At 42.9% G+C, this 18,840-nt stretch overlaps 1 protein-coding gene across 3 annotated transcripts in view; it reads left to right on the top strand.

Annotated features, from left to right (window-relative positions):
- The window catches only part of LOC141132641 (hepatitis A virus cellular receptor 1 homolog), a 161,901-nt gene that overhangs the window by 80,932 nt on the left and 62,129 nt on the right, over nt 1-18,840 (top strand). For 2 of the 3 annotated variants that reach the window (XM_073621258.1, XM_073621256.1), the window contains exon 3: nt 10,742-10,840. In XM_073621258.1, coding sequence (XP_073477359.1) covers nt 10,742-10,840 — 99 coding nt within the window. The remainder of the gene's footprint in view (nt 1-10,741; nt 10,841-18,840) is intronic. The other variant, XM_073621257.1, reaches the window with a different exon arrangement.

Raw genomic sequence — 18,840 nt, 5'->3', positions numbered from 1 at the left:
TTGGCTGCATTAATCAAGTGCTTGGATAGAGAAGTTTTATATTTTTTAAATGAAAGATTGGTTATATGGAGCAAGCAACATGCCGCATCTAGCTTCAGTTTGGTCTCCGTGATCTGTAGGATAACCTTCCTCACCTCGGCCCAAAAAACTTGGATCAGGTCGCATTCCCACCACACGTGTAACAACGTACCCCTGTCCTTATTGCATCTCCAGCATATTTCTGTAGTTTGAGGGAACCATTTATGTAGTTTATCAGGGGTGGCATACCAGTGAGTTAAGATCTTATAAGCCGTCTCCTGCATCCGTGTACTTATCGAGCCTTTATGGGCCAGTATACAAGCAGCCTCCCACTGTTTGTCAGTGAATTGTATATTCAGTTCCCTAGACCATCTCTCTCTGAACCCGTCCATGTCATCAGGTTGCAAATCCTGTATTAAAGCATAAGAAAGGGAGGTAGATTTTTCCACTATCTCCCCTTTCAGACATAATTGTTCGAACTCGGTGAGATCTCTTGTGAAATTGTTTCTGTGTATAGCGGAATTGACAAAGCTGCGTATCTGGAAGTATGTCCACATGGGGATGTGAGGTGTTTTGTTATCGCTCCTAAATTGGGAGAGATCCTTTATTTTCTTTTTTGTGAAGCATTGCCCTGCCAGTATAGGCATTTTGGTATCTGTTGATGTCAGAAGGTGGTTGCCCACGCCCGGTGGAAAGTCTGAGTTATCTTTTAGTGGTGTGAGCGGGCTTAGCGGGGAAGAAAATTTAGACTGTTTTGCTAGTATGTGGAAAATGTCCAGTGAGGTACCAATAAGTGGATGAATCTTTACCGTGAGGGGGTATGCTATTTTTGATACCCATGGTAGGAATTGAAGTGGGGAGGAGCACATATCGTTTTCTATGGTGACCCAGTCCTTATTTTTTGAGTGGCAATGCCAGTCAATGATACGGGCGAGATGTGAGGCATGGTAATATCTCTTAAAGTCAGGTATCCCCAGGCCTCCCAGCCTTTTGGGTCTGGTAAGGAGTGAGGCTTTAATGCGGGGCGGTTTATGGGCCCAAATGAATCTCATTTGTATAGCGTGTAATTTTTTGAAGAAACTATGGGGAATTTTGACAGGTAAGGTGCGTAGTAGGTATAAAATTTTCGGAAGGACAGTCATCTTGCAAATGGCTGCCCTGCCGAACCATGAAAAGTAGGATGTGTGCCAATTTTGTAAGTCTTTTTCGATAGTTTTAAGGATAGGTGGGAAATTCTGTTCATATACTGAGGAGAGTTTAGGTGTTAACCAGGTGCCCAGATATTTGATTGCATTGTTCTCCCATTTAAAGGGGCTGTTGCTCTGAGCCCTATTTAGTACATCTGTCGGCAGAGTGATGTTCATGGCTTCAGATTTTGAGAAATTGATTTTAAGGTTGGAAACGTAGCCATATGTGGAAAACTCTTTAAGCAATGACGGGATGGAAATGTGCGGGTCTGTCAAAAAAAATAAAAGATCATCTGCGTAGGCAGCAACTTTGTATTCTCTGGTATTTAGACTGAAGCCTCTAATGGAGTTATTCATTAAGATATGTCTAATGAACGGTTCCAATGATATGATAAAGAGCAGAGGAGACAGTGGACACCCCTGTCTAGTCCCATTTTTTATGTTAACACTCTCTGATAATGTGCCATTAATTTTAATTTTAGCTGAGGGGTTTTGGTACAAAGCCGAGATCCATGTCAGCATATGTGGACCTAGTCCTATGTGTTCACAAGTCCCCATCATATAATCCCAAGCTACTCGATCGAAGGCCTTCTCGGCGTCGGTGGACAAGAGAAAGCCCTCGATCTTTCGCTGACGGGCTGCATAAATCAGATCCAATGATTTCGTCACATTGTCTTTAGCTTCCCTGTTAGGGACAAAGCCCACCTGGTCTGGTCCTATTATATCATGCAATAGAGGCTTCATTCTATTGGCGATAATTTTGGCTAATAACTTGACGTCAAGGTTTAGTAGGGAGATCGGGCGATAGCTAGCGCAGTGTATTGGATCTTTGCCTTCTTTAGCTAGTACTGTTATGTGTGCTGTCAGGAAGTCGTGTGGGACGGATCTCTGGGTAGATAATGAGTTCAATGCGTTTGTTAAAGGGGAAGTCAAGATGTCTAAAAACGTTTTGTAATAAATGGCACTAAAGCCATCTGGGCCTGGACTCTTTCCTGTTTTCAACTCTTTGATAGCTTTCTGGATTTCTGGAGGTTCTATTTGTTTCTCTAATTGTGCGATGTCTTCTATAGCTAGGATTGGCAGATTGGATTCCCTCAGGTAATTTTTTATGGCCATGTCCCTATCTCTCACCATGTTGTTGGGTTTATGTTGGGGTGGGAGGTTGTATAACTCTGAGTAGAATTCATGAAATTGTTGTGCGATTTTATTCGTTGCTCTTTCTATTTTACCTTTTTTATTTTGGATGCCTAAAATTGAGTGTTGGGAAATTTGGCCTCTCAGTGCTCGTGCTAGGATTTTCCCCGTCTTGTCCCCCTGTTCGTAGTAAATCTTTTTTTTGAAGAAGAGAAATCTCTTGGATTTAGTTTCTAGTATGTCTTTGAGTGACTTTCTTGTTTCTAATAATAATGTCGCTGATTGGGTAGTAAGTGATTGTTTATGTTGAGTTTCTAAGTCACGTATTTTGTTCGTCAGTTTATTTATTTCCAACTCAGTTTCTTTTTTTCTTCGTGCGCCCATTCGGATTAGTTCCCCTCTGATATAACATTTGTGTGCCTGCCAGACCACTAAGGGGTCTGCTGTTGGGGTAGCGTTAAGTGTAAAGTATTCTCTTAATGATGACGTCATTTTTGGTAGTAAGGATGGATCCGTTAAAAGTGACGAATTTAATCTCCACGTGCTGGATTTCACGATGGGTTCCAATATGTTCAGCGTGATGGCTATTGGGGCATGGTCCGAGATGGATTGTATGCCTATATGCGCCGCACTTAAAGTGTCAAGGTCCCTTTGTGAGATGAACAAGAAGTCTATTCTCGCATGTCGGTTATGTGGTATCGAGTAAAAGGTGTAATCTCGATCCTCTGGGTGTAAAAACCGCCATGAGTCGATCAGTGATAAGGAATTTATTAAGCTTTTAATTTTTTTGAGAATTTTATATGTGAGATATGTTTTCCCAGTGGAAGTATCTTCAGAAGGGTTAAGAGGAACATTAAAGTCCCCTCCCAGGATCACTTTCCCCGCAAGGAAACTTGTCAGTGCTGCAACCATTTTCTGACAAAATATGATTTGCCCTGAGTTCGGAAAGTATACGTTGGCTAGAGTTATGATGTTTCCGTGACATGATCCCTTCAGGAAGATGAATCTTCCTTCTGGGTCCACTAGTTTATCTGTTATTTCAAATTTTGCGTCTTTGCTGATTAGAATTGAAACCCCTTTGGATTTAGAAGTATTGTGTGTGGCATGATGTGCCTCTGTGAAATATCTATCCGTTAGATTTGGTATATGATTTGTTTGGAAGTGTGTTTCCTGGAGGAAAACAAAACTGGGCCTACCTTTCTTCAGTTCTCTAAGGAGAGAGGATCTCTTTTCAGGGATGTTCAAGCCCCTTACGTTGTGTGAGATGATTGTAGGGTTGCGTCCTAAACCTGAGTAAGCCATGGTGAGGAACCAGAGAGAGACGGCCCAAAAATCCCCTGCACCCTGCTTAGTGGGGAGTATAATCAGACAAAAAACAAAGAAAAAAACAGGATTAGGTTAACTTAAATTAAATTAATTAAATTTAGACTTACTGAGGTTATGTACAATAACGACACCAAATAAAAAAAAGAAAATAATGCAAAGTGGAATTATATACAGTATAATGAGGAATATGCGGACAACAGAGAAATATCCGCTGTCTGAGGTATTTAACGTTCTGTCTCGGTATATATATGTAGAATGGTTATCCCAGAGAGGGGTAAGAGAGGGAGTAAGAAATTAGTTTAGAGAAGTAAGAGTGGAGAAGATCTAGGTACTTCCTCCTCGGGCAAAGCAGTATGCCCTGGAGGATCAAGTTTAGTGTGGATCAATGGGCACAATCGATACCCACCATGCACACTATTGTGGGTTTGGGGAAGGCACCCAGCGAGGGGGACCCCTGAGAGCAAACACCTATCCACCTGTATCGCGGATATCCGAATAGTCTGCGGAAGGTAGGTGTTGTTCAACAGTAGGTGAACCAAGCCTGGCCAGACTACGGCCTAATAGTCTCATTTAAAGTGCTAAAAGGTCTGATCTGCACTATAAAACAAGTTAAACAACAATAATAAGAAAAAAAGGAAAAAAAAAAGAGAACTCTGTAATAACAGTCAGCTATCAGTAGGCTCATTCCTCTAGCCACCCTGTGAAGCGGTTATGACTTGCAGATTAAGGGTTAATTATACAGCTTTTTCCTGTAATATGGCTGTAGTAGGAAGTCCGCTCCAAAAAAAAAAAAAAAAAAAAAAAACAAAAACCCCCTTATCTGTGCATTCAGATATGTTATGCATGTTGAGATGGTTATACTTAACCGAGGACCATACATGACCATGGGATGTGTGGGTAACTCAGCTCAAGTCAGGTCCGTTAACGTCCGGGTTCGAGGCAAAAATAAATTACATGAAAAAGAGAGAAAAAAAAAAAAGAAGTAAAAATTCTCAAAAATAAACCAAGCCGCTTGTTTTAGGGGCTGTCCATGGAACGGTGGTGGATATGATTTTCACAGTTATAGCTATGTGTCGGAAAGGCTGATGCTGTTATGCTCGTTCTTCCATCATGCTTCCATCAGGATGTGCGCGGCTGCGCGGTGTGCCACTTGACTGTGGGTCAGAACGAAAGTGCTTCTGTTTCTTTGTGTGCTGTTTTTCGGGTGTATTAAGAGGAGAGCGTAGAGGGCTCCGAATTTGGGGTGTGATAATAAACTCTTGGTACCAGTCCGGTAGCTCAATTACTCCAAGTTGGAGTGCATCACAAAAATCCGGGAGGTCTTCTGGCGTGCGAAGCGTATGTTGTCTACCATCAGAAGTGACCAATAGGGCGAAGGGAAAGCGCCAAGTGTATCTGATCTCTTTCTCCCTCAGTTTATCCAGTAGAGGTCGCAAGGCCCTGCGGGTTTTCAAGGTGATCTGAGATAGATCTTGAAATAGTTTAATGCATTCTCCATTAAAAATGATTTGGTCATTCCTGCGGGCTTTAAACATTATCTCCTCCTTGAGTGCAAAGCTTTGCAAGCAGCAGATTATGTCTCGTGGGGGTAGAGTGTCTGGACCCCTGGCTCTCAGGGCTCTATGCGCCCGCACAAACTCGATTTCTGTGTCTTCAGCCTTTTCTAATAGGCTGTTGAAAACTCTCTGCAAGACTGAGGGGATTTGATCAGTTAAGACCGATTCAGGGATTCCGCGGACTCTTATATTATTGCGTCGACCTCTGTTGTCGAGATCCTCTAAATGCCTATTCATTTCTATGAAATGGCGTGCATGGGAGGAAGTAACTTTATCCAGTCTATGGATTCTAGTGTCCCTCTGCTTCCCTGCTGTTTCTTCAGCGGCCATCTTTTCTTGTAGTACTAATAGGCTGGTTTTAAGATCTGTGATTGCGGCAGAAAATTAGGCCTTTATGTCGGCTGCGAAGCCTGACATGTCCTCATATGTGAGGGGGTGCCCCGCTCGTGAGCTTCTCCTACCGTACTCCTCTGCTGCCGACTGAGAGTCCTCACTGAATTCATCGTCCGCGTGCACCGGCGCCATCTTGCCCCCCTCCGTATCTTTCAGAGCCGCGGCCTGGTTCCTGAAGATATCAGAAATATCCCTCCCAGCGCTTGAGGCCATGGGTCTCCGTGATCGGGTGTGATGAGGGTGTTTGGTTTGTCTGCTCATCCTCTGTGCTGAGTGCAGAAAAGACGTGCTTGGGCCTAATGTCTGGCGGAGCTCTGGAGTTAAGCTGCCATCCTCGCTGCGCGCCAAGCCACCTTGTTGCATTTTTTTTTTCTTTTTTCGGTTCTTCGGGCGGTGTGAGATGGATTTACATCGTGGAACATTTTTATTTTTTAATAAAGGACTTGTCCCAAAGTGTCTCCTGTCAGTTTTACACTTTTTGACATTTTTTTTGAGAATTGGTAGGGGTACAATGTACCCGTTACCAATTCGCATAGGGGGGGCCGGGATCTAGGGGTCCCCTTATTAAAGGGGGCTTCCAGATTCCGATAAACCCCCCCCGCCCGCAGACCCCCACAACCACCGGGCAATGGTTGTGGAGATTTTGGGGGTGACCCCAAAGCATCCTCCCCATGTTGAGGGCATGTGGCCTGGTACAGTTTAGGAGGGGGGCGCTCTCTCGTAACCCCTCTTTTCCTCTATCCTGCCAAGTTGCGTCTGGTATGGATTTTGGGGGGGCACCTACGCCATTTTTAAAAAAAAAATTTGGTGCAGGGTTTTACCTTTTAAAATCCATACCAGACCTAAAGAGTCGGTATTGATTTTGGGGGGACCCCTACGTCATTAAAAAAAAAAAAATTGGCACACGGTTCCCCTTAATATCTATACCAGACCTGAAGGGCCTCGTATGGATTTTGGGGGGACCCCCATGCAATTTTTTTTTTTAATTCCCCTTAATATTCATACCAAACCCAAAGGGCCTGGTAATGGACTGGGGGGGACCCATGCCGTGTTTTTTTTTTTTTTTTAATGAGTTTTACCTATATTGCTGCGACCCAACAATTCATTATAGCCGCGAGCAGTTTTAAATGACTTTTTTCCTTTAGAAATGTCATTTTGTTGTGGTATTGTTCTAAACACGGGAAAACTATGCCACTTTACAGGCATACTATAGACACCCTCCAGGCATGATATTTAAAGGAATATTTCTTTTTTATTGTTTCACTTTAAGCATTATTAGAATCACTGCTCTCAAAAAAACGGCCGTTTTTTAAAACGTTTTTTTGCATTGATACATGTCCCCTGGGGCAGGACCCAGGTCCCCACTTTTTATGGCAATAACTTGCATATAAGCCTTTAAAATGAGCACTTTTGATTTTTCATGTTCGTGTCCCATAGACTTTAACAGTGTGTTCGTCCAAATTTTTTGCCTGTTCACAAGTTCTGGTGCGAACCAAACCGAGGGTTGTTCGGCTCATCACTACTTACCAGTTCTCATGAAATGCAGCCTTACCAGTTCTCATGAAATGCATCCTGATCAGCGCCCATGAAATGCAGCCTTACCAGAGTGCCCATGAAATGCAGCCTTACCAGAGTGCCCATGAAATGCAGCCCAATCAGCGCCCATGAAATGCAGCCTTACCAGTTCTTATCAAATGCAGCCTTACCAGTTCTCATGAAAGCAGCCTGATCACACAGAGCGGCGCTCTCTCTCCCGCCCTGTCACGGAGCACGGATTTGAATATCCTGGCGGCCTCCTAGGCCGGGCTCCTCCTGTGATACCCGTCACACTGATTCAATGTACCAGCACTGGATCAGTGATCTGTCCATCACAGGAGCTGGGTCTAGGAGGCGGGACTTTGGTACAGTGGCCACTGTTCTCTTTGACAGAACACCACCGAACACTCCACAGTGGGAGATCGCCGCTGTTGTGACACTGACTGATGTACATGAGAAGGAGGGAAGGGAGGACTCTGGCACTGAAGCCTCTGCTCCCTCCCTCCCTCTGCCTCAGCCCGCAGCACCGGGATCAGCCGTGGGCACCGCTGCAGCCGCTCAAAGCGGCCCCAGGGCAGGCGGCCTACCAGGAAATTTTCCGGTATCCCAGTAGGCCAGTCTGGCCCTGGATGTGATCTATGTCTGCTATTAAATGGCCAACATTCCTCTATTCAATGAGAATACAGATTTCCCCTCAGGGAGGAAATTTAAAGGCACAGGTTGTGAAACAAAGATTAAAATTTTAAGTTTAGTAGTATCAAAAAGTAATGGTCACAAGCAAAAATATGTAATCATAAAAAACAATTGATGTAAGCAATAGGTACTGATTGCATTTGTAATTCCTACGTGTTTCGGAGTGACTTTTACTCCTTCTTCAGGGATAGTCTGATATGCAATTTAGTGAAATTTATAATCTAGAAAATATAGAAAAATATGTTATGCATCTATCAGACACTAGATGGCAGCAATGGAAAGGTGTAGGGAAAAAAACACTGTGCTAGCACAATAAACAAAAGGGGGGGGGGAGCAGCTACATACAGTGTGACAAGAACAATACATACATGGTGAAAACAATGTAGCGCATAATAAATGTGTATGTGATCAAAGTACTGAGAATAGTCCTGAATTGTGCTTCAATCCAACAAAATATTGGTGAATAATCAACCAAATCCTGTGATAAACATAAAGTCAATGAATAAATATAAAGGTGAAGAGTGGAATGTCCCACTATATATTGTGGATGTAATCCAGAAGGGGATGGTATTCCAATGGTTGGCAGAAAGTTGGATCCACAAAGGAAGAAACTCATCAACCAGATAAGGAAACCATGGGTGGTGTGTAGAAAACTCTTACCGGATCCTGTGGATTCCCTTGTCAGCGACAGGGAATCGGATGAGCAGTGTGCCACTCTGGGCGTGAGGAAAGATGTCCCGACACTCGAAACCGTCCGGACTGAACTCTGCGTGGATCTCCGGGGGCCGCCAAGTGGGTCCTCACAATGGAACAACCAGGGTACGGATCAGCAAGGCAACGACATCTCTCGTAGGGCTGGAGTGGGCACTTAATCTCATTCCAGTGGTATGTGGAAAGAAAAAATATGCCTGTAAATAGGATTTGTATTTAAGTTATTCCTAAGATTAGCACAATCCTGCCAGGCAGTACAGCCAGGTTGGTTGGTTGAACAAATCCTAAGAGCTTTCTACACACCACCCATGGTTTCCTTATCTGGTTGATGAGTTTCTTCCTTTGTGGATCCAACTTTCTGCCAACTGTTGAAATACCATCCCCTTCTGGATTACATCCACAATATATAGTGGGACATTATTTATTTATTTCAGGTACTTATATAGCGCTGTCAATTTACACAGCGCTTTACATATACATTGTACATTCACATCAGTCCCTACCCTCAAGGAGCTTACAATCTATGGTCCCTAACTCACATTCATACATACTAGGGACAATTTAGACAGGATCCAATTAACTTACCAGCATGTCTTTGGAGTGTGGGAGGAAACCAGAGTACCCGGAGGAAACCCACGCAGGCACAGGGAGAACATGCAAACTCCAGGCAGGTAGTGTCGTGGGTGGGATTCAAACCAGTGACCCTTCTTACTGCTAGGTGAAAGTGCTATCCACTGCACCACTGTGCTCCTTTATATTTATTCATTGACTTTATATTTATCACAGGATTTGGTTGATTATTCACCAATATTTTGTTGGATTGAAGCACAATTGAGGGCTATTCTTAGTACTTTGATCACATACACATTTATTATGCGCTACATTGTTTTCACCATAACTAGATGGCAGCAAACTGGACAGGGAGAGAAACATTAATTTACTGTTTAGATACTCACATGCCCATGAAGCAATGAATGGTGGCCAGAGAGCAGAGCAAAGATGGCCAATAGGTGCCAAAGGATAGAGTGTGGAAAACCCAAAGAGAAAGCATCTAGACTGAAAATCTTTAAATATATGAAAATACCGCGCTAAGCTAGTGTCAATAAGCAATAACAAATAAAAATAAAATAAACAGTATTGACTGTGCTAAATATAGTGCCAAAAAAACTCAATAATGAGACATAAATCGACTAAATCAATATAAAATAAAGTGTCAAAGTGCTAAGTGACATAACCAATAGAATAAAACAAACTAAAAATTGCATTAAAGTCCATAAGGCATGCTTTAAATCTTGCTGTGATGATAAAGTGCTATAGTGCTTGTGAAAATCAATAACCAAATTTCATCCACAATTCTTCCACGGCTGTAATGATACTCCACATGTGTTCAAGTGACACCGCTCTGGTGCCACCCCCCCCCGGGTGAGTATGCTCACCTCAGGGCGTGTGGCCTTGCAATTAAGCTTGGTCTAAACACGCCAGCAAACCAACTCTGGGTTCTGTGTAGATGGATCTGTGAAATCCTATGCTGTCCAATGACATATATCTCCAAATGTATATGAGAAATGAGGACTGGATAGTGTGATACCGTTTATAAAAAAATATTTATTTATTCAAACAAAAGCCCCTATGCAGGGGACGGCTATAGTATTTATAACAGACATACAATCCGTCCAATCATATACCCCTGAGGAAGACACGTCATATCCCTGTGTCAATACGCGTGGGGGAGGAACCAGGACAATGTAGGAGTCAGCAGCTGGTCTGTGTGGAGCTAGGGGACACACAATTTTCTAAATTTTTATGCTTGTCAGAGTGGTGCACTGAAGTACCTGTGCCATGTGAGTACCCTGCATAGGGGCTTTTGTTTGAATGAATACATATTTTTTATAAACAGTATCACACTATCCAGGCCTCATTTCTCTTTCTCATTCCACTTTTGGGTGGAACTCTGCTTTAACAAGCAAAGAGTAAACAAGCTTCCCACAAGATTACATGTGTATTTAATATATTTTATGATTTCATGTATGATATTTGCCTGTAAAAGTACCCCCTGTGTAGACATCCAAACATCATAAGACTGCTTTTTTTCAGGAGGAATTTAAGACAAAGGGTACATTTTTAAGATTACTGAATATTTTATTTGTGATCATTTGAGCATGTTTTTTAATATTGTTATTATTTCAGAAGATAAATCAGATGCTAGCACAGAATCCAATGACAGAGACAGACACAAAGGAACAAGTGACCTCCCAGTGACAGAAGCAGATGATCGTACACACTCAGGTAGGTTGTGTTTTCAATTAACTGACTTGCAAATAGGGATGAGCCGAACACCCCCCGGTTCGGTTCGCACCGGAACCTGCGAACGGACCGAAAATTCACACGGACGTTAGAACCCCATTGATGTCTATGGGACTCGAACGTTCAAAATCAAAAGTGCTCATTTTAAAGGCTAATTTGCATGGTATTGTCCTAAAAAGGGTTTGGGGACCCGGGTCCTGCCCCAGGGGACATGTATCAATGCAAAAAAAACTTTTAAAAACGGCGTTTTTTTCGGGACCAGTGATTTTAATGATGCTTAAAGTAAAAAAAAAAAAAGTGAAATATTCCTTTAAATCTCGTACCTGGGGGGTGTCTATAGTATGCCTGTAAAGTGGCGCGTGTTTCCCGTGCTAAGAACAGTCCCTGCACAAAATGACATTTTTAAAGGAAAAAAAGTCATTTAAAACTGCTTGCGGCTTTAATGTAATGTCGTGTCCTGGCAATATGGATGAAAATCAGTGAGATAAACGGCATGGGTACCCCGAAGTCCAATACCAGGCCCTTTGGGTCTTGTATAGATATTTAGGGGAACCCCGCACCCAAATTAAAAAAGGAAAGGTGTGGGGCCCCCAGGCCCTATATACTCTGAACAGCAGTATACAGGTTGTGCAAACAAGACAGGGACTGTAGGTTTGTTGTTAAGTAGAATCTGTTTGTAATTTTGAACTGGCACATTTTCAAAGTGTAGCTCCAGCCAAAAAATCTGTTTTTAAGCTTTTTGGAAAACATAGGGAAGGGTTATCACCCCTGTGACATTTGATTTGCTGTCTATGCTCTTCTTCAGAAGATTTCACCTCACTTTTTGTCCCAATGACAAATGTTTTTTGAAAATTTGGGGTTTTTAGTGAAACAAGGGTTGGTGATAAAGCATCAGTGTAAAGGAGAAAAGTTTTTCCCATATTAGCTCTTATGCCCCGTACACACGGTCGGATTTTCCGACGGAAAATGTGCGATCGGAGCGTGTTGTCGGAAATTCCGACTGTGTGCGGGCTCCATCTGACTTTTTTCATCAGATTTTCCGACACACAAAGTTTGAGAGCAGGCTATAAAATTTTCCAACAACAAAATCCGATTGTGTCAATTCCGACTGTGTGTGTACAATTCCGACGCACAAAGTGCCATGCATGCTCAGAAGAAATTCCGAGACGGAACAGCTCGGTCTGGTAAAATTAGCGTTCGGAATGGATACAGCACTTTCGTCACGCTGCAATGTCAAAAATTGTTTAATACAGCACACTCTCTTCTTCTTTATAATGTGAGAAGAATTAAATAGTTTTGCTGCTCATATTTACACAGACTTCTCACAAACTTATTTCTTTATTATTTAGCGGGATTCCCTCAATATATTTTGATTTGGCACATCTGATCAAATGTATTTTTTGTTGTTTTATTTTTGTTTTGTATTTTTTTCAAGGCTGTTTTTATTTTGTGTTTTTTTGGGTTTTACTCCAGAATATTTTTATGTGTGTTTTTGTGTGTCAAGTTACCACAACACCATTATTATCTTGTATTATTTAATCTCAAGGAGATTGCTTGGTGTTGGTGTCCCCTGTTAATTTCACATTGTATATTTGAAATGTACCTGCCTACTCACCAACAAACTGTCCTTTTTGAAGGAAAACACACCTAGGCAAGTATAATTGAAACAAAAAATTCCTTTATAAAGGGCTCACAACCAAACAAAGAGGGAGGCAACACTGGAGAAACAGCAGAAATTGGTGAAGCCTTTGGCCCCCAGGGCACACATCAATTATTTAACATCAAAATTGGTGGCCTGAGGAGTCCATATCTAAGGGAGTGCAGTCTGGTCCAGAAGTCCCAGAGATGCTGAAAGCAGCAGATGACATCTATGTCCCCAGGCTGTGGTCATACAAGATACTGCATCTTTGGCCAGACCAGACTGAACCCAGGGCAATCCCTCTCTGGTCTTCCTTCCACGCTTCCTTCCACGCTGTGGCTCTGGTGGTGGAGTTGTGGCAGGAGGAGGAGGACGTCGGTATTGGGTGTGATTTCGCCACTCACCCCCTTAGTTAGGACTTTATAAAGAAGTTTCTCACACATGAGGTGTTGACCCTCCTGCATGCCCTTCAGTTTGGTGGCAGCCATGCAGGCAAAGGCCTCTTCAGGAGTGAATCATTTTAGAAAGTGCAGCACTGGACTATTAAATAGTGATAATTACTATTACAAATACAATAACAAAAACCATGTGTTTCGTGATATATATAAGCTGCTCTTAGGGTGTTAAGTCAAAAAAGCATATATGTAACAACAACAAAATAAATAAATGAATAAACTTTCCATGCAGATTCAGAAATGAGTTTCCATTATTCACCATTTACCCAACAGTAAAAGTGAGAACTTATTAGACACTTGTATAGTATATGAGGTGCTCATACAATTATTCCAGCAATATATAGGGTGCTCAAATAAAAACAGTGAAAATATATAAATGTGAATAAATCATAAAAGTCCAGATGTATTGTAGATACTCTATATAGGTGCAGGGATGAATCTTCAACATACACCTTCCATGCAGGTGTGAGGATGGATCCTTACATGCAGTGCTGCCCACCACCAGGTAGTAAAATTGAAGGCTTACCAAAAAGCCTGTGACCGCCCTTATTCAGGGGGGTCCAAACAGGCTTATTAGACAAGATCAGATCACTCTGGGGGTAATTCAAAGGACACCGCTGAGTGGGTACGTCGAACTCCTTCAAGGACTGCCAGCCAGCAACCGCCACAGAAGCCTCATATAATCCTATCGCAGGATCAACTCTCATAGGACCGCTTGTAATGACTCCAGTACATACAGCATAAAAAATATTTTAGGTGCCCAGAAAGGAAACAAAAAGGAAAAGAAGGCCCCGCTGGTGCAAATAACTTTCGGCTATTTATTCCATGATTCAGGCAAATAAAGTACAAAAAACTGTTAAAATCGATTGAAAGCTGAAAAACAACACTATCGCCATTTAAACAGAAGGTGCGCATGCGCGTTGCGTTCAGTGTTGTGACCCTGTTGTTTCGTCACAACTGATGTCATCAGGGGTACGCACCGACGCATGCGCATTAAATACCCAGGCTTCAGACTGGAAAGCGCTGTAATTGGTTTGTAAAAAGCAAAGCCCAGCTGCAATGGATTCTATCCGATTTCAACGATCTACTTAAACAGATAGTCGCCACAAATGTGAAGATCATTAATAATTAGAAAGAATTAAAAATACAAAGTTATCAAATCATTGGGTCTAATTATATGGAAGTAGCAACATAGAGACAATTCATTGGTTCATTGATTCATTCTTCCTGGCTGGAAGTCTCAGGTTGGACATCGGAAGCCTCAGCTGGGGTGGAAGGAAGAGTGGAGAGGGATTCCCTGACTCCAGTCTGGTCTGACAGAAATCACAGTCTCTCATAGTACCACAGTCTGGGGACATAAATGTCATCTGCTGCAGCTCCGGATCTCTGGGAATCCGTGACCTTCTTGCGCTCCCTTAGATAAGTGCTCCTCAGGCCACCAATTTTGGCTTTTAAATAAGGGATGTTTGCTGTGGGGACCACCGGCTCCACCAACTCCAGCAGTTTCTCCAGCGCTGCCTGCCTCTTTTGTTTATGATTATAATGTGGATGTTTCACCTGCCACAGACATGGCAGCTCCCTGTATTTGTCTATGAACAGGGGGAGGAAGTTGTGGTCATTGAAGCCATCCATTTTATCTGAAAGACACAACACGAGACAAACCCTAATGTCAGGCAAAACTCTCCTAATCTTGTTACAATATAGGCCTCAATCTAGAAGCAGTATAGGCCCAAGTTTAGATCTTACCTTCGTTATCACGATCGGCACCTCCGATACTCCTTCCTCCGCTCACAGATCGTACATACTACGCACGCGTGTTACACTTTATACACACTGCGCATGCGTGTAACTCCGCCCGCCCCTGACATTCTTTCTAGTCTATTCCCCGCCCCTTTTCGTTCGGCACAGTGGGGGAAGAGCACATGGCGGAGACACAGCAGGTGCGTGCTAATTACAGCAACGAGGAGGAGGGGGAGGAAATCACGGAGCCTGAAACGTCTGGATCCAAAAGGAGAAGATTTAAGGCATCGAATATGTCCTTTGGGGAGATGTTGGAGATGGTCGACATCCTGAAGAAGGCCGACTATGACGGGAAGTATGGACCTTACCCCAACCCCAATGTCAGAAAGGCCAAGATAATGGCGAAAGTGGTCAAGAGTCTGCACCGGAATTTCGGGGTACGACGATCAAAAGATCAGCTCAGGAAGCTGTGGTCGGACCTGAAATTAAGAGAGCACGAGCAGTGCCGAAAGAGCCAGAGAGTGCTGCAAAAAAGTAAGTAGTTGTCCTCTGTTCCTATTCTTTTATGTTTATTATGTTTGTGCTGCTCCATGTGCTTTTCTTAGCTGTTATCCAGTTTCAAAAGGCAACTTTCATGTTCATGGGCACATTATTCGTTCGTATAAAACATTGTTCGTTCGGCCTAGAAAACACCATTGTTTTGCCCATATGCATTTGCCCACATTTTTTAGGGCCTACTTGTCTGAAACTAATTTGGTTGTGTAGATGGGTTTGTTACTAGAATGAAATGCAAACTAGATTCTGTGTAAGGAGAGGACACTCAGCAGCTGGTTACACATCTGGACGCTGGAGCACTAGTGTGGGACACAAGAACACCCTATTTATTAGGCGGCCCACACAGGTGCTCCAGTGTATACTATAGGGGTGTCTCCATCTGTGAAGCTTGTACAAAACAGGTAAATTATTGAAGCTTGACAAAGGACACTAAAAATTCTACATCTTGGAACTCTGCCAAAATATAAAATTGTACCCCACTTCCAAACAATATTTCATATTTATAGTTCTGCCATGAAATATCTGTGTGCTAAGTATACCAATTTTTTTTTACATAGGGGAGAAAAGACTCAGAGGACACCCCTCATCCGAGGAGACCACAGACCCCCCACCTCTGGAAGAAGGGGAAATCCACCCAAGCAACGCAGAGCAGGAGGAGGAAGACATGGTGGAAATTGGACCACAACAGGTGAGTTGTGCCAATTTCCAATTTTCCAATTTCCAATTAAAGTAGCTGTGAGGAAGGGGTTGCACCCCCAAAACACGTCCCTTGATCCCCCGTGATGGCAGGTAGCACATGTTGACATTCATAAATTTGTGTGCATCTTCAAAATTTGGCTTTTCTAGGGGTGACTTCACCCCATCTGAACGCAATATCAAACACAGTTTGTAAATACTCATGTCTGATATTGCCTTCAAGTTCTACCAAATGTGAACTTTGTAAGTTCAAGATTTGTGTCTTTCTTGTTGGTTTTAAACAAGCCTGTTTTATCTTAAATGGGCATTTATACTGTGACCCCAAAAATTGTTATACAACCAACATGTTGTTTTGTTTTAAAAACCTTTTATAAATGCACATGTGATTGTGCTGGTATTAAAAAGATTGGTAATCAAGAATGTGTGGATTATTGTCTCAACGCTACAACACTTTTGTGGTGCTCTAATTGCTGTTTTCTGTGACAATGGGGGTTATTTCCTAAGGCAAATCCACTTTGCACTACAAGTGCAGTTTCAGTGCAGTTTCAAGTGCACTTGCAGTGCAAAGTGTCTTTGTCTTTAGTAAATAACACCCACCAGTGCTTTGTAAGGTTACACAATCACGCCATTTTCAGGACTCACCACATTTCTGTCAGGGTCAGCTAAAACAAACACAAGCAGTAAATGTCACCAAAGATTTAAGTTTTTTTTTTTTTTTATTTGAAAAAGGTTTTAGACATTGTCTGGCAAAATGATAGCCCCCCTACCCGCATAGAATTCAAGGTATCTTAGCTGGACATCACGGGCACTCAGGGGGGGCAAGCCAGGACGGCCACTTTCAAGCGCCGTCAGGGTTGGTTCATTTGAAATTGCAGCCTCAGGCCCAACTGAGCCAGCATAGTTGGCAGAATGTTGCCGTAAAAAGTTGTGTAGAACACAGCACGCCAGGATTATATGATTCAGTTTATACTCCGCCATATGTATGGGTGTAAGAAATAGGCGGAACCGGCTGGCCATGTTTCCAAACGTGTTCTCCACCACTCTCCTGGCTCTGGCCAGCCGGTAATTAAAAACCCTCTGGTCCGGGGTGAGGGTCCTCATCGGGAATGGACGCATAAGATGGTCCCCCAGCGCAAATGCTTCATCCGCAACGAAGATGAATGGGAGTCCTTCCACATTGTCTTCTGGAGGTGGCAAGTCCAAGCTGCCATCCTGGAGACGCCTGTAGAACTCCGTCTGGACGATGACTCCACCATCGGACATCTGGCCATTCTTCCCCACGTCCACATACAGGAACTCATAAGTAGCCGACACCACCGCCAACATCACAATACTATTGAACCCCTTATAAATATAATAGGACAACCCCGAGTTGGGTGGTGGGACGATGCGGACGTGTTTCCCATCAATTGCCCCTCCGCAGTTAGGAAAGTCCCACCGTTGGGCAAAGTGGGAGGCCACAGTCTGCCATTCCTGTGGCGTGAAAGGAAACTGTGGAGTCAAAACAAAAAACAACATTAGTCATTTTGCACATAAACAGGGAAAGCAGATTAGACACAAACATTCTTGGCCAACATCAAGATAACATTTATTTGAGGGAGTTTTTAAAGACCAAAATATAAGGTACACCTATCATATTCACCCCCCCCCCCCTCATGGGCCATTTCTAACATTATAAGGGGGGAGAACTCTTGGACAGGTAACCCTCTCCACTTCATTGAGAGATGAATGCCTAAATAATGGGTATTACTTTGGCCAGCCCCTCCTTAGTTACACTATTGACAGCACACTGGACAGGTAAGAAGTGTCATAAGACAAAGATATAAATGCACACTGTACACATTTGAGCACATTTGGAAATTCTGCTATTACCTATCAAGATAATAATAGGATACAAAAACTTTAAACAGTACCATTTGAAAGTATACAGGCAGGCCCTTGCACTACATGCTTTGGGGAATTCATCCATAAATATGACCACAAAAGAGATGGGTATAGTGTGTATGGGCTTGGCAAAGTCAGCAGATAGATGATTGAGGATAGATAGAGAATTGGTATCAGCTGACTTAGCAGTTGGGGGGAGGGAGGGTTCCAAATAATTTGGGGAACCTCAAAAAAGCCTCTGGCACTCTGCCTGAATTTAAAGCACAAATCACATTTCAAAACATTTTAGGGGGTGTTTGGGGTAAAGCACTACTATGGAGCTGATAAAATACATTGTTAAGTGACTACATGAGGTGAATATAGGGCCAGGAGACCATGCTGGGGAGGTAAGTGAAGGCAAATATGTATGAAGGACAAAAAAATAATTACATTCAAATCCACCATGAATGAGGACAAAAAGGGACATTCACAGCATATTACAATCATGGTAATTAGGGAATGAGGAAAGAAATACAAAATATTAGCAAACACTATATACAATAAAATGTGATATTGGACGAGAAAAATCTTACCTTAATATACTCCTTCTGCAGGACCTGGATGATGGCAGAACAGGTCTCTGAGATAATGATCCCCAGAGCCTGGGGGGAGATGCCTGTCAAGAACTTCAAGTCCTGCAGGCTTCTCTCCGTCGCCAAGTACCGCAGGGTGGCGACGAGCCTCTGCTCTGGAGTGATGGCTTGCCTCATGCAGGTATAATGGCTGCTAATATAAGGGGTCAGCAAAGCCAACAAACGGTGAAATACGGGGTCCGTCATCCGGAGAAAGTTCCTGAAATCATCAGAATTATTATCAGGGATCTGTAAGTCCTCACAGATACTCTAGTTGGAACGCAGGAATGAGCCCTGCTGCAAAGTATTGCATCAAAAATTGTAATTACACGCCCCTGTTAAACAGGGGCTGAAAAATTGGGCCTTAAGCACTGGTGCTGTTGCCATAACACTGTAACCCCT

This window comes from Aquarana catesbeiana, linkage group LG03, assembly GCF_042186555.1.
Source record: "Aquarana catesbeiana isolate 2022-GZ linkage group LG03, ASM4218655v1, whole genome shotgun sequence".
NCBI classification, from domain to species: domain Eukaryota; kingdom Metazoa; phylum Chordata; class Amphibia; order Anura; family Ranidae; genus Aquarana; species Aquarana catesbeiana.
The sequence above is the reverse complement of the archived record's forward strand: the minus strand, read 5'-3'. Positions and strand labels throughout refer to the sequence as shown.